The sequence below is a fragment of the Micromys minutus genome (assembly GCF_963924665.1).
Source record: "Micromys minutus genome assembly, chromosome: 2".
Taxonomy (NCBI): Eukaryota; Metazoa; Chordata; class Mammalia; order Rodentia; family Muridae; genus Micromys; species Micromys minutus.
The window spans coordinates 30,800,831-30,817,227 of NC_137971.1; the positions used below are offsets into that span (position 1 = coordinate 30,800,831).

Consider the following 16,397-nt stretch of genomic DNA (forward strand, 5'->3'; position numbering starts at 1 on the left):
CTCTTTTTTTTCAAAAGTTGTCTGAGAGTTGCTTAGAGATGAGGTCAAAATGGAAATTTGGCACGTTGACTGAGTGGGGCTTTTGGGATACATTACAATCTATAAAAATGTAAGAAGGCAAAGGAAGCCCTGCCAATAAAAAGCCTGAGTAAAAATTTGTAGCCAATAATATTGTTTAAAAACCCCAAACACTGGTCTATGTAAGAGAAAGCAATTTCTCTTCCATCTCCATGACCTAATCCCAACAATCAACACTTCATATACTTCCAAACCTTGTTTTACAGAATTAGAAAATCCAGATAACACAACTTTCTTAATTTCCTTTCAGTCCATCCCACCCCAGATCCCCAAACCCAGAGAACAAAGGCTGAAAAGCCAAGTATAGAAAATAATCTGGAGGTTTATCAAACTAAATGTACAGTTGACTCTTAGTGTCCTTCTCGTCTCTTAATGCTGGCGTTTGCTAAGATGGCTCCTGGGGAGACGTCCTTCACAATCCCAGGCTTCTGAGGCCGGGCATCTAGAACTGTGAGGTCTGAGTGAATGAGATGGTGTCAGATTTGTCTACCGAGAAGCCCCCATTGACATAAGACTTCTTGGTATCTGAGTCTTCATTATCAAGGATTGTGGGTTCCAAGGCAAAGGGGTTCACAATGTTGACTTCAGATGAAACATCCATCTGCTCCAGCTCCTTCTTGGAGAGCTTCTCCACGATGCCCGTCCCGAATGCATCACCCAGAACATTCACCATGGTCCGGAACCGGTCCCTGGGAAAGAGACAGGAGAGTCAGAATGGGCTCAGACTTCCTCTTCTTTCTCTGTCAGACGGAGAAAGGAAAGGTTCTGATGTGTTCAGTTAAGATCTAAGTCAATGCAGAATGCTGACTGCCTGGCTCAGCAGATGCTTTACTGGCCTGGTGCAGAAGGTGGTTTCTAAAGGGCTGAATAAGAAAAAGGGCCCCATTTAGTCTGTGCTCCCAGTAAGTAGCTATGACATCTCAGGCTCTTGAAATTCCCTTCTTTCTTCCCAATAAGAGTAAGGTTTTGAGCTCTGCCTTCTGTTCTGTGGGTCTCTCAGTTGTAATGACTAAGGTGAGAGACTCAGTATTTGGTTGGGGTTTAGATGCTGCCAAGGATGTGGACTTCACGTGTGTCCCTGGTGTACTCATTTCTTTAACAAATGTGGTCACTCCATGGACAATATGGCACGGACATGGAAGAACAGTGAGGTCCAAAATTCATACAGGTCAGCCTGGAAGTGAATTCCTCCTTGATTCATCCTCAGTGTGTCTTAATCCCAGGCAGGCTGGAGGAGAAGCCAATAGGAGGAAGGCCTATAGAGGGGTGTCCCTTTTGATGCTGAGATTGGGTGAAAGAACTGGGAACATGGGCACACTTGTGGAGATGACATTTGGGAAGCCAACGGTGACTACACATGCCAACGTGCATGCCCTCTGTCAGGGACTGCACTGGCCCAGCATCTTTGCATCCTATACTTTGGACCTCCATTCATCTTGAAAGCAAAAGTCACTGCTTCTAGGAAAGATCAGGGTTCAAGTCAACCTGTTTTCTTCTCTTACTTGAAATGGTCATTTCTGTGCAGTGGTCATGGTTTCCACACCAAGTACAAGCTTAAAACCTCCACCGCATGACCATGCCCCTTTCTCCAATCTTAGCTGCTGTTTATGAATTGCACATTCCTGATCTCTAATAGGAAATGACATTCAGTACGGAGCTACACTTACTCTGATGGCCAAGGGCAGAGCCAGCCCTTAGAACTAGAAGGCAGGCATATGCATGTACCGACTGCCGGCCACATTTCTAGACACTTGGCTCATATGAGTCCATTTGGTCCCCAGAACAACAACCACTGAGGTAGGCATAGTTTTTTTTTTTTCATCTCATAAATAATGCAATTGAGCCTCAGAGAAGTTGAGAAGCATCCTCAAGATTCTAAACCTACTAAGATACCAGATGAGGATTTAAACACAGGCAATATGCTAAAACCTCTGCTCTTGTCACCAGCCCTTTCCAAAGATGCCTGGAAAGATGCACTGATTATGAAGCTTGTGGTCCTCTTATAAAGCTGACTCAGGACTAAGAGGTGTGGAGATAGGCTTATCCTGCTTCTTCACCCCAGTATCTCTCATTTAATCTCGTCCCCCACCCAGCCCCTAACCTTAAGTGTCACCAGGTACACCACAAACTGATGGAGCTCGCTGGCTTTTGAGCACCCCTGCTGAAGTTATGAAGAGTTAATTTTAAGCATGCACCAGGCAGCTTTGCCAGAAGGAAATGAAAGCAGTAACAGACGGCTCATGAGGCAACGAGAGGAAGAACATGGCACAGAATCTGCATGGCTAGGAAGCTGCCTGCCCAGTCAACCAAGGCAGGGGCATTTGTCCCAACTCACAGGAGCCAGTCAACGGCAATGATCAGGGTGACATCCTCAGCAGGCAGCCCCACAGCACTCAGCACGATCACCATGGTCACCAGGCCAGCCTGGGGCACACCAGCAGCCCCAATGCTAGCAGCGGTGGCTGTAATGCTGGAACCAAAACACAGTGGCAGGAAAAGGTTAGACATCCATTTCTCCCATCAAGGCCTCAGGTCTGACATAGGCTCCACGGCTGTTACTGTTATGTTCCCATACTGGACAGTCAGAGCCCATTTGTTAAATAACCAGTCTTATCGTGTGTGTGTGTGTGTGTGTGTGTGTGTGTGTGTGTGTGTGTGTGTGTGTGTGGTGTGTGTGTGTGTGTGGTGTGTGTGTGCGCGCGCGCGCCCTGGAACTATAGGGGCTTAAGAGGAGCAGGATGTCACAACAGGAAGAGAGCATGCGGCAGATCACTCTAAAGCCAGGAAGTACAGAATAGCAACAATCCACAAAACCGAGGCAGTCACTCAGAGCGAGGGCTGGGATTTGCCATTTTTTTTAAATACAATTTTTTTTATACAAGGCTTTATCTACCCATCCAGTGCCTTCATAAGTATCAGATCCTTCTACCCTGGGTTCCTTCCTCCTCCAGTCTCAGCTGCTCAGTCATTTATAGAACACCTAGTATGTGACAGGAATTTTCGTTGTCTTGGGAAGATGGGCAGAGGATGGTAGAGTGGATGGGCATGAAGGCAGAGGGATAAAGCAACGGTTAGACAGGTTTTACATAATGTCTGGATGCCAGCAGACTCTTGTCTTCCCAAAGAACGTGAGTTTAAGGCACTGAATTGAGAAAGTGTGACCCTGTCCAAGGTACAAGCATTCTGGCCACTTCTTCAGGCCAGCAGGTGTACTGTGCACAAAAGGAAGAGCGATCTAGAATCTTGGGTGGGTAACCAGATGAATTTCATTACTGTGTCCTTGACAAGATCTCTCCTGAGCACACAGTGTAGGGCATGGGGACATTCCTGCTGGCATCATGCACTTTCTTACCAGCAGTGTGTTTATTTTATTTGGGCCATTCTAGAGAAATCAAGGCTCACCATGCCCTGAAATGTCATTGAACGGAAAGAGCAGGCAAGGACACCCACAGTGCTTTTTGGAGCTGTGGCCTCACCCTCAGGGTAAAGTACCATTTCCAGATGCGGGCAGCCTGAAAGGCAAAGGTACAGAAACTACTGATGTAAACGCGATGAAGCCCAGATCTAGCCACACATGCGTATTACTCTGGGTCCCAAAGGCCTCTGAATTCTCACGAAGGGTTCTGCTGCCACTCAAGGGTCAACCCCCCGCCAGCTGCTTTGCCTGGCATGTGTTCCTGGAGGGGCTATGGCTGCCACTTTACAGTGACTTACTTCTGAGGTTGTGCCAACGTTTCTAAAAGTTTCAGGCTTACATAATCCATGGGAGCTGTCCTTCCTAAGTTCTTTTTGAGAAAAGAAAAGTCCAAGTTTATTTCAATGATGGTTGATAAAAATATTAAACTGTATCAAGGGGTTTTCTTTGTCAGAAGGCATTTGTGTCCAGGCTCATTGAGCCCCTTGGAAGCCTCAACATGTCATGGTTAGCCATGTCCTCATAAGCTCAGAACTCATTCAGTCAGAAGACTCTTGAGCCTTGGACTTGTTCACAAGGCTTCTGTAATTTGACTGGCTTTGGTGTGACATTCAGAACATTCTGTCTTCAGATAAGGTGAAAACCTAGTCATTGTTTACACACATCCTGTCTCGGCACAGCTGAACCTTTGGCTTCTGAGATGCAGAGTTCTGCCCTGACGCCCAGCCTCAGCAAGACTGGGGGATGGACGGTGAGGTAGAGCATGGACACAGGGTTTGGAGTTAGAATTTAGTACATCTTCAGCAAGGTATGCCTCTGAATCTCCTTGTCTGCATTTGAGGGGTTAGATGTCTGCATAGTTTTTGGGTAGACAAAACTGAAAAGTCAGAATAGTTCTTGTGCAACAAACTCAGAACACGCCATTTCTGCTTTCTGCTCTGAGAACAGCAGCCACCACCAGAACAACACTGTCTGAGAATATGGAATAATACTGTCAGAATACTGAGGGACCATGGGTCTGACAGCTCTCTGGGTAAGCAGGCAGACAGGAAAAGGATGCTCTATATACATCAATGTACTTTCCCATTAAACAGTTAAGATGGCTGACTTCCTTCCTTTAAGGTAAAGCCTTGATGTTTTTCCTGCCCGAGGAAACTGCCTGGTGTTGGTTTTTGAATAGGTGAGAGGAGACTAATGGTGGGAACCGATCAGCTTTCTGAGTTACCCAATCCATTGCAACAGCCCAAACCAGTCAATTCAGAGGGAGAAAGAGAACTCGTCCCACCCTCCAACATATGAAAGTTTTGGCTCTACCAGGAAGACTCCGATTCTGGATCCTCTATATGACTGGAGGAGTCTGTCTCTTTGGGTACTTTTGTGTGATTTCAATGAAACCTGGCTGAGTGCTGCAATCTTGCTTTTTCTTTTTACTCTCTAATCAGCCAAGAGGAGGACTCTGTTCCTGCAGCCCCAGTTAACCTGACCATGATGACATCAATACCTAATTTGAAAGCCTAACATCATAAGCTCTCCAAAATCTAAGTAAGACTAATGTGACACTGTGAATGGAAAATTTCACAGCTGACCTCACATGACATCACAGTTAAAATCTAAGCACACTACAAATACTTCATAAAATCACGGAGACTACGCATAAAGTGTACGTGAAATAAAGATGAAGCTCGCCCAGGCTCATCTAAAACTGACGCTTGAACCTGGACTGTGGTGCAGCGGGAACCCCAGTCTTCTCACTGTGCACTCCGGCTAGCTGTCTGCAGTCAGGGCTCATCTGTGCCTTCCGGTTCAGCCAGCCATCGGCACGCGTGGCTACAAACCAGGACACAACTCCAACGAACCCACCACCAATGTCATTTCTCCCACCTCCTTAATCAATTTCAGGCTTCATTTGACTTGAAATTTTTTAATTTTAAATTTAATTTTTTAAATTTTAATTTAAAGATTTATTTATCATATAGAAGTACACTGTAGTTGTCTGCAGACAGACCAGAAGAGGGCATCAGATCCCATTACAGATGGTTGTGAGCCATCATGTAGTTGCTGGGATTTGAACTCAGGACCTCTGGAAGGACAGTCAGTGTTCTTAACTGCTGAGCCATCTGTCCAGCCCCTAAATTGAATTCTGTTTGGCATCAGACACTGGACCATTTTAATCTTTGAAAATAGACCTCTTGTTCCCAGGTTTTCACGATGCCCCGTTTTCATTCCTGCTCCTGTTTTCTCCCTCCCCCTCTCCTTTCCTCTTCTATCTACCTCTAGAAAAATTTTCTGAGGTTTCTCCCTCAGTTCCATCCTTTCTACAAACTCTTCCCAAATAATGTCACCTATTCCTCACATTTACTGGGGACTCACTGTAGGCACCAGGACTTTATAAACAGTCTCTTGGCTCTTGGACTCACCAGCTCTGAGGGATGCCTAGTGTGTGTCTCGGTAGAGACCATTTGATGACTTCACTGATCTAGTTTATGGTCCCTGCTTCCATCCATGCCTCCCAAACACTGCCAATTATCTTTAAAATACTTTAAAGAATCTTTCGATACTCCCAGCATACTTTAAAATGCAAATCAGTTCATCATAATAATCTTGCTAGTTCTGAGCTATTTCTCCTGTTCTGAGCTCTTAGCTCTTGTCTTCTGCTATTCTTCTTCATCTAAGATTTACCTACACTTCCCCCTCCTCTAGGAACCCTTCCTTCCTCTTCCTAGGTACGTATGATCCCTCCCTCATTGGTGCCCCCTTGGCCCCTAATCAATTTTCTGTGAGAGTCCTATCACAAATGACCCTTGTCCACCAGGAACTCCCATTAGAGCAAGGGCTGGTGCTGGATTCAACCTTGAATCTTTGCTGTGTAAAGTGTGTCTGGTACCTGTTGGCCACAGTGAACTGAACAGAGATGCTTCAGCAACCCATCTCCTAAAGCAGGAACTGCATGGGCCATGAGTCTACCCCACATCTTGGGCAGGGACTTATAAACCAACAGAACCTTCCCTCTCTGGTGCTTCCTGGTTTCTCTTCACGGATCACGTTTACTTGAGGCAGTCCAAGCAGTGACGCAATGGGAGCGACAGTGTGCCTCACCTGATGGTGACGATCTGCCCAATGCTCAGGTCCAAGCCATTCAGTTGCGCAATAAACACAGCTGCCACGGCTTCGTAGAGCGCAGTGCCGTCCATGTTAATGGTGGCACCAACAGGCAGCACGAATCTTGTGATCCTCTTGTCCACCCGGTTCTTTTCTTCTGCACAGCGGAATGTAACTGGCAGGGTTGCTGAACTGTGGGATCAAGAGAAAGGATTTTAGGTCTAAGAATGGCAGGTCTCAGTTTCCACCCCCCAAAGGCCCCAAAGCATGCTGATAATTAAAAAAAGAATTTCTTCTACTTTTTTATGATTGGTATGTGTGTTTTGCCTGAATATATATCATTATGCTTGGTGCCCTCAGAGGATCCAGGAACTGGGGTTATAGACAATCATGGGCCACTATGTGGGTGCTGGGGATTGAACCTGGGTCCTCCCCAGCCCATATGCTGGTACTTTTGGCCAGACCAGAAACAGAAGGTGCTGTGCCTACCATTGTCTCTCGTTACATCAGAATCTTTCCTGGGTATCAGAATACCGCAGGGGTATAAGAAGTACTCAGGAAAGGCAGAGAAATACATTCGAGATTACAGGCAATATCTCTCAAAGGTGCCTATTAAAACCAATTGTCTTAAAGTGACAGAAGCTGGCAGAGCTTCTCCTAGACGTTCTTCTCCTGGTTACCTGGATGAGATCATGAGAGCTGTCAGGAGAGCCTGCGCCATGCCCAAAGCAAAGCGGAAGGGGTTCTTCCGCACGACTATGAAATAGATCAGTGGCAGTATTATAAGGGAGTGGATTGCAAGCCTGCAAACGAGAGAGAAAGTCTAAATACCACTTCTTCACACCAATCCTGCTTTCTCAGTCTGCTTTAAAAATTCTGACATCTTTAAACTTTCATAAAGACCCAATGAGGCAGGAGCATCTGACAGCAAACAGATGTCCCCATTCTACAGATGGGGATGTCAAGGCTTGCTTAGCAAAGAAAACACCTTGTCAAAGTTATTAGCAAATTCTGAAGATAAATTTTGATTCCCAAGCTCACTGAGCACCCCATCATCTGCTCTGTCCCTATAATGCATTCCTGCTCTGTGGGCAATGATGTTCTTTGCCACCTTCTACAGAAGTTTCAGTCCTCTCTCAAACCTCCGAGAAATGTCTCATACCTTCCCTGGCTGAGTGGAGTCTCCCTTCAAGGTCACATTTGTCCCCAACCGTGATACCTCATAGCTTTCTTCACAGGACACCCCACCCTGTTCTCTGGACCGTGCTCTGGAATGGTGTCTACTACTTAAGAGGAGGTCAGAGTTGCAATTAGGAGAAGCTTGTACTTTAGGACTGGCCCCAAGTTCTTTATTATTCCTGTCCTCTCAGAATGCTTCACTTGGGAATTGACGGGTTACCCTAAATGGGGCTGACGACATGACACTCGCTAGCAGATGCATGCACATTAAGTGACAAGCAGACCGTTCAGTTAGACAAGACTGAACAATGAACAGCGAGCTCTACAAAGAGGGTCTTGAGAGTCTGAGAAGAGAGTCTTTGGTGCAGAGAATCATGAGATTCCCTGTGTTTACTTTTCTGTTAGAGACAGAACAAGAGACAAGAACTCAACAGAACCCCATTAAAAATGGCTTGTTTTCCCAGACAGCCACACCACTACCCACCCCACCCTTGGTATAGCCTGGCTCAGCAGCAGCTCCAGCGCAGGGCTAGTAGAAAGTAGGAACCCTGCCTCTCTCATCTCCGTGGTCCTGCAGGTCAACCCTGTTGGGACAGACCACTTCTGTATGGCTGGGAAGCTGTGTTTTCAGCACAGCAGGTTTACAACTACTGCCATGTTGTGGGAACTCCTCAGTGTAGCGAGCTTCTGAGAGGGGAGCCGAGCGATTGGCCCATGGGAAGAAACTCAGTGTTTCCTTTACTCATTCTCTTGCTCCATATTTTTAGCAGACAGAACCATCCTTGCCTTGCCTGGGTATTTGGAGGTACCATTCAGAACCTGTAGCATCTCTTAAGGAGCCAACTGCTTGGCAGTAAAAATGTGCAAGAGATTCAACCCTGGTACCTTCCTGCTTATTTTACGGCTTCTGAAAGGTCTCAAACACTAAACAGCCCAATTTTTTCCCTAACATCTAGACACCCTCCTGACACAAGACACAACAGTAGCTACCAGCTCAGTAAGAACAGCAGAACCAACCCAGCCCTCCTACTCCTACTTGCGTGAGATCAAATTTATTTAGGACCTTCTTAATTTCTTTCAGCCTTGGGACATGTGGGAGGTATTCTCGCCTGCTTGATTCTTTCATGTTCTTAAGGAAGTACGGGACAGGAGATAGCCCTGAAAGCCTACAGATGAGCTTTTCCTCTTGTTTAAACACAACTGATGAAGCGTGTGGCTAAGTCTAGTCCAAGCTGTTCTGCCAGGAGCTGGCAATTAGCACCGCACGATCCACCTACGGTACAGCTATTAAAGGAAGCCTCAATGCCCTGCCGTCCTCCACGGGAGAAAAGCTAAGTCTAACCAGCCGCACCCTGGCCTTTCTACAGTAACCCTGATGCATCTGCAGGGAGTTCTGTTTCTTCTCTTGAGCCAGACATACCCACTCAGGACAGTGGCCATGTAAAGGCCCAACTTGCGGAATATTTCCCAGTCTTCAACTTCGATGATTTTCCCGGCAATTAGGAATAAAATACCAATCGGCATGTAACTAGAAAGCAAGCACAAGAGAGGCACAAATTCAGTAGGCAGAGGTTTTCTCAGGCAGGTTGCCCGGGAGGGAGCCAGCCAGTGTGGGCATGCTCAGTGTACGTGTGCTCTCCACTGGGAGGACCCTTAGAATCAGGAAGCCAAAGGCTCAGCTTTGAGACCAGCATCCCCCAAATTAAGGGGGTGCTTGTAAAAATGTGTGCTGTGGAAGCACACATGCAGTGCACACTCAGGACATTGGATGTTCTAGCTTTTAATCTCACAGGAGCAAAATCTTTCCAGCCATGATCACCTTGCTTCCCAGGTGTCATAGTAACCGCACTGTGGGTGGCCACACCAGCTCCATTGTGGTTATTTAGCTATGCCCTATGCTGGGGAAGTATTTTACATGCACCATTTCACTTAATGCTCTTTCCCCTAGCCCTGGGCTAGGTTTTATTATCCTTTTCTTAGAGATGATGGAGCTGAGGTTTTAGTGAGATTAAATGACTTCCTTGGCTGTCACCACTGGATGTTTTCCTGTTAATTTCTACTATTTAGATTATAAAATATTGAGCCAGTTCCACATGAGCTAGGGGTGGTGGAGGTCTCTCGGGAAAGGTGAACTTTCAGAGCATCTCACAGGCAGTGTCTTTAGATGCTAGAAGGCTGTTTTCTCATTCAGATGTGGTCATACCTAGGCTAGAACAGTTGTGATATTTTGAATTTCATTTCTGCCTAGGGCCTAAGAAGAAGCACTTAGTGTTCAGATACTCTAGGAACTTTCAGAAATCCCCTCTGACAGGAAGGCTGGGCAGCTGCAGGTTGCTCTCCGGGCCTCTGAGGCAAGAGACAATGGCTAAGACTGAGGAGGTTTCGAAATCAGCTAATACTCCCAATCTTGATTTTAAATGTCTGCCTTTTCTTGGAAGGACCTGCTTAGGAGCAGGTTGTAAACCCCCTCTTCCCAGTTCTGAGAAGGCTTTATCAAGAGGAACAAGACGGCATTACTCAGCGCTGCTCACCACATGATGATCTGAACGATTTTCATGGTAGCATCACTCAATGCATTGAAGAAATCCACCAGAATCTGCCCCTTCTCTCCCATTTTTCCAATGACAAGTCCAAAGACGAGGCAGAAGATAATCAAGCCCAGGACGTTGATACCGTCTGAGTACAGGCCCACAATCTTGTATTCCTTTGTCTTGTTCTGTGGATCAAGCACAAGGAAGTGCACTGAAGCATGATGGGAATTGGAGTTCTGAGAAGAGACCTAAGAAGTGAACCTACAGTGGAGGGAGTCTGCATGTGCCACTATGGTTCATGGGGCTTTGTCTTCTTAACAAGCACATCTGTGAGCATCTTTTGAAAAATTCCAGCGCTGTGGTGTCACACGTTTTTATGAATTTTCTAATTAGGGTTAACCACTAGCTACATTTGGAAGCTTCTTTCTAAAAAGATAAAAATTAATAATGCAAGAACTACATGGTGTTTACCAGCATGAACATTCAGGGGACATTATACCATCTGTTTCTTCCTGATAACAAAGTTGAGGGACATTCATCACTGCCTTGGGTCTGATTACCAACGGGATTTTTAAAGAGATGAGAACTGGCCAGACATCTGAGAATATGAATCATTTCATCACTTCGTTCGGAGCCAAAAATAGCATGGGGTTTACTAAGAGATGACGTAACCTGTGTAGGACAGACCGGGTCTATGAAGAATTACGCTGATGAGCCACTGAACAACTAGAATGTTCTAACTGCACAGGCTATGGTGTAAGGTCTTAAAAATGTAGCTGGAGAGACAGGAGAAACCTGAGCCAATACTGACACTGTAGGGGAATCATAGCCACACTATGAGTTATAAGTGCTGCACAGATTCTAGGACACACGTGTCTGTGAGGTTAGGGAAGACTAGGTGAGGGGTAGGTACCCATGAGACAAGCATGCTCAAGAAAGATGCATGCCAGGGGCAGAAGATGTGATACACTGTACCTCTGTAACCTGCCTCGCTGGGTCTTCCTCAACCTTCATGGCCCCCAAATGCTCCCAAAGCACCCTGGTCTCTCTGATGATGACATCCATCACTCCTTGCCTGAGGACAGATATGTCTGCCTTCTACTAGTCTACTTACAATGTGCAGCAACAACTCCAATATGGAGGGTGCTCAGAACAGTCTTTGTGGAGCCTTATCAAAAGACAGGAATGCAGAGCAAGTGAAAAGTGAATCTGGTTAGAAGTGTTACTGCTTGTGTGTGTGTGTGTGTGTGTGTGTGTGTGTGTGTGTGTGTGTGTGTGTGTATGGGGATGCCCAAGGAGGACAGAAGAGGATATCAGATCTCCTGGAGCTAGAGTACAGATAGTTGTAAGCTACTCAGTGTGGGCACTGGGAACCGAACCCAGATCCTCTTGAAAAGCAGAAAGTGTTTTGAACCCACTGAGCCATCTCTTCAGGTCCCTATTTATTTATTCAGACAAGGACTCACCCAGTATCCCAGGGTGGCTTCAAACTCATGACCTTGTCTTAACCTCGTGGGTCCCAGGGTTACAAGCATGTACCACCAACCCAGCTTTAATTGATTACTAAGTCGACTGAATATTCTTCTCTATAAATCAACCATTTAATATCTCCCTCCATTTCCCCCCCCTTCTCATCCCACGTCCCCTTTCCCTCTTTCCCTCAAACCCAGAACCTGTAGACCATCCAAAAGTCTACTGTGGGCCGACTACAAAGAGCCATTCCACGAATGTGATTCTCCACTTTCTCAGTGTGAAATCTCAGTAGTACTCAAAGCCTATTCATTTTTATGGTCCACCTCTCTGAATGGAGATGACTGGCTGCTGTGCTTCTCACTCGGAAGGACATTGTTGCAGAAACATAGGTGGTGCTTGACTCTGGAGTAGTGCTGGACCCCATTTAGAGAAGCGGTCTGTTAGCTAGCACACATGCTGTGAGGCTCTTCTGAAGTCCAAGATGGTCTGGACTCCAGATCACATACAAGCAGAGAGATTCAGGCAAGGAACCATGGGCCTGTATTTTGTATTGATAGCCCTGTAAACCTCAGGCTGTCCCCAAGGTACCCAAGTGTATGGAGTGGCTAAGGCACAGGACGAGGCTCATCGCTCTCACTCTGTGATGCTCTTTATTTCTGGTACTCTTGTTCCATACAGTTCCCACGGACACCGTGTTAGTGCTGCACGGAGCAGTACACAAGCCTTGCCACACTGCTCATATCACACAGTCAGGGCACTGATTAATGTGCGTTTCTATTAAAAGACATCTGGTTTGCTATACACCGCTGACTCACGAGCATAGAACTCATAGCTAGTGGGACTACAGCATGCCTGCACAAAGCTTTCAAGCACATGTGTTTTTTCTGTAAAGTGCATCACAGCATTCTTCTACTTAGAAACATTATAGAGCATTTCGTCACTATGCTTCTGTCCATCTTATATAGTAAAACCAACAAATAGCCAATAAATATATGACTATAAATGTACAATATCCTTTGCCATCAGGGAAATAAAAGTCCACCAAGATTCCATCCAACCTCAGTCATCACTATTTTTTTTTTTAAGAAAATAAATGCCAGCGAGGGCACAGATATGATCTAGCGGTACCACTCCAAGGTACACACTCAGTGGAACCAAAGTCCCCAAAGCACAGAGACACCTGCACATTCATGCACATCACAGTGCTATCCACCCAGCAAAGACATGTATGGTTTAGGTGCCCACTGACATATGAATGACACACAAAGAAAATGTGGTAAATATACACAGTGGAATAGGATTCATCCATCAGGATGAGTGAAATTCTATCATCTGCAGGGACGAAAATGTTATAGCTGGAACTGAGGCGTAATATGCCAGATTCATAAGTACTGCACTTCTCTTATATATGGACTCTAGCTAGGAAGGTCTGTGAGGCTGGGTCTTCGTGGTAGAGTCACACACATGCACAAATACATATATGAATGTAGATGGGTTCTCAGGGAGGGCAGCACACAGAAGATAATAGAGAGACTCTGAGCAAAGTGCATGAGACTGTGAGAGGACCAATAATGTTAGCCATTATTATTATTAGGCATGTGAGGGGGTGAGGGAGGGAGGGAGGGAGGGGGGAGGGAGGGAGGGAGGGAGGGAGAGAGAGAGAGAGAGAGAGAGAGAGAGAGAGAGAGAGAGAGAGAGAGAGAGAGAGAGGGAGAGAGAACTGGGAAATAGCTCAAGGGTAGAGTATTTTCCAGGCATACAGGAAGCCCAAGTTTCAATCTTCAGTACCCCTCACCACCAACCCACTCACATACAGAGCAAGGGAGAGAGATCCTCAGTGCAGTGCAGGACAAATGAAATAAAAATAGAAACACCAAATCACCAAGAAAATGCACAAAAGGAAATTAAGAGCGGAATGAGACAGACCAAAATGGATGTCTGTTGATTGAATGAAAACCAAAGTGGAAAGATATTCTAGCCTCATTCAACCTCCGTTTGGAACTGAGACACTGTATGACTCCGTTTTGTACCACTCCTGAGGGACCGTGAAAAACTACAAGTGTCGATTTTGGGGCTGTGGACATGTTTGGAGAAGTGGTCAACTCAGAAATGTGGATTCTGTGCATGGTGAAGACTGAGCATCTTTCTCTCCAGCCATCGAAGACTGGCACATGCGTACTGGGGAGGGGTGTGGGTGGTAGAAGGTACCTCAGACATTGTTGTCATGGCCGTGGCAACAGACACCTCTGTCTTGTTCCCCCCAGGATCACCAACAGGCTTCACTTCTTCACGCTTGGTTTTGTACTGCACATGGGATAGAAACAAAGGCACAAAAGATAAAAAGGAGATTTCTTTTTCAGCATCAAAGGCTACACCACATGGATCTTACTTTAGCCAAATAACTGTCACCCAAGGGTTCTACTGATGGTGCTTCTGTTGCTTCTTGTTTTTGAGGATTCTTTCCAGAAGGCACTGGGACTAAAAATTGGGATCTAAAACTCCAAACCCCAGACTCCCTCAACTGCTGTTCAGTGGTACCAGAATGTTCTTGCGCTTTCACGGTAGAGGAAACGGATGGAGAAATACTTCGGAAGGAAGCAAGTTTTATCTGTAGGTGCTTCCAAGCCAGGGAGATTCCTATCAATCATTTTTGTTTTTATAAGCATCATTTTTAATCTGGAAAAATAACCTTAGTGCTCTGATACAAACAGTCAAGATGACTAACACATTCCAAGAAAGGTAAGTGGGTGGTTGTGCCCAAATCAACATTTCCTCCAGGCTATGCCATGAGGGAGAGCGTTCTGTTGAATCTCTCCCTTCAGTCTTGTTTGGTTCTGTGACGCTTCAATCATGGTGGACTGAAAAAAAGCTACTATATTATGATACTAGAAAGAACTGTCCCCCACACGGAATCCCTGCCAATCCTGAACTTTACAAATGGCTACTGTGGTTGAGCTGCAAAGGCTTTTAAATAGAGGTGGTTCTGTTTCTGGTGGGGGTTGTGGAGAGCAACGTAACTGCCATTTTTTTTGGTATATATAGAGGTCTCTGTCCCTGTAATTTATGCAAATGAATACAGCAGTTTGTGATCAACTCGGCTGTTTTAAGGAGCAGGGATAAACAGAAAAGCAATTTTCTGTGGAGTGAAGACAATGGTAAACATTCATGAGAAAGGACCTCTGATGCACCCACGCCTCTGCCTCAGAGCACCAGCACTGGGCAGCTACTGGGTAAGGGAAAGACCCAGTTCTGGGTGGGCTGGCCACCATGAAGTCAGTTAGACATGGATGGTCACCAAGAGAGAGATGGGAAGAAAGAGATAGAGAGCCCTTCTGTCCACGACTTCACATGTGCAGGGAGTCCAAGTTCTTTACAAATACGACACAGCTCTCCAAAATACTAGTAAATAAAATAGAACATGTTGGCAGATTCTTGCTTTTCTCTATCTGAGGGTATGTATTAGGTGAGAAGGAAGTGCTGTCAGTCTTGGCGTCCATTTCGCTACAGCCCAGAAGGCAGGAGTCATCTGAAACCCCATTGGTAACTGGGGTACTTTATGCTGTTCGTTTTGATGGGCTAATTCTGTCTCGTGTCATAGCTGAAAATGAAGTCACAGTGGGTCATAGGAGCAAAGCCATTGATATTACCTGCTGAAAACATGCTTGGACCAGGTTCTCAGGGAACATGTTCCTGTCAGAGACACGGAAAACAGGGTTATAACAGGGAAACACGCTTTGGGGTTATTCAGTTCTATATGTCAATAGGATTGAGAATAGCATAGGGTACGTGTTGTTTTCTCTTCTGGATTCTGCTTTGCAGAGTTCCCCTTGCACTAAGATTGATCTCTTTCTTCTGGGGTCCCTTTGAGTCAACCATTATTTACCATAAGTCTTTCCTTGTCAACCCCACTTAACAGACTCCGTAAGTGACACCCTTGCTGGTCTTGGGGAAATGCTGCACAGGCAGATGGACACTCACAGTCCAGACAGTTATTTGGTTGTCCGAACCCTCCCACTTTTATAACAGTCTGTTGTATTTCTCCCCGAATCCTCAATTCCAGCTGCAATTCTATCATAATTGTCAAATTAAATATGTAGACCAAATACCACTGCGGGGAAAAGTATGGATCCTGGAAATAACTAAATTACGTGCCCCAGAGACTCAAGAACCCCCAAGGGACCACATTTTCTGCTGATGAGCTAGGCACGGGAGCACAGCTGAAACAGACAGACAGACTGACAATGTCAGGACTTCCTTAGAGGTCTTGGCAATTCCTCGTGTTTTGGTTGCTCCACTCTATGGAAATTGAGCCTAGTGATTCTAGTGATGCATTTATAAGCCAGCAAATACTGCAGAAGTGATTGTGAGACTACGGTGGACTGTTATGTGTAGCGACAACCACAATCCTACATTGCCAAACTGCCCAATATGTACATATTCCGTGACTTTATTTTTACATTTGTTTTTGCTTGAATTGATACATGAATTTCTCCAAGAAATTGATACATCAATTCTCCAAACTGATACATGAATTTGAAGTCCTATAACCAGGACTTCAAGAACTATATGAAATAGGTATGGGAAAGTGGGAAGCCTTGCCTAATCCCTGATTTTAGTGGGAT

General features: G+C 45.7%; 1 protein-coding gene across 1 annotated transcript in view; it reads right to left on the bottom strand.

Annotated features, from left to right (window-relative positions):
* Window positions 1–401: 401 nt before the first annotated feature.
* The window catches only part of SLC1A1 (solute carrier family 1 member 1), a 69,918-nt gene continuing 53,922 nt past the window's right edge, over window positions 402–16,397 (bottom strand). Inside the window, exons 5-12 of the mRNA XM_080912149.1 lie at window positions 15,423–15,465; window positions 13,984–14,079; window positions 10,303–10,487; window positions 9,192–9,299; window positions 7,273–7,395; window positions 6,590–6,784; window positions 2,414–2,548; window positions 402–767 (exon numbers count right to left, since the gene is read on the bottom strand). Of these exons, the coding sequence (XP_080768275.1) occupies window positions 521–767; window positions 2,414–2,548; window positions 6,590–6,784; window positions 7,273–7,395; window positions 9,192–9,299; window positions 10,303–10,487; window positions 13,984–14,079; window positions 15,423–15,465 (1,132 nt within the window). The 3' untranslated portion in view covers window positions 402–520. The remainder of the gene's footprint in view (window positions 768–2,413; window positions 2,549–6,589; window positions 6,785–7,272; window positions 7,396–9,191; window positions 9,300–10,302; window positions 10,488–13,983; window positions 14,080–15,422; window positions 15,466–16,397) is intronic.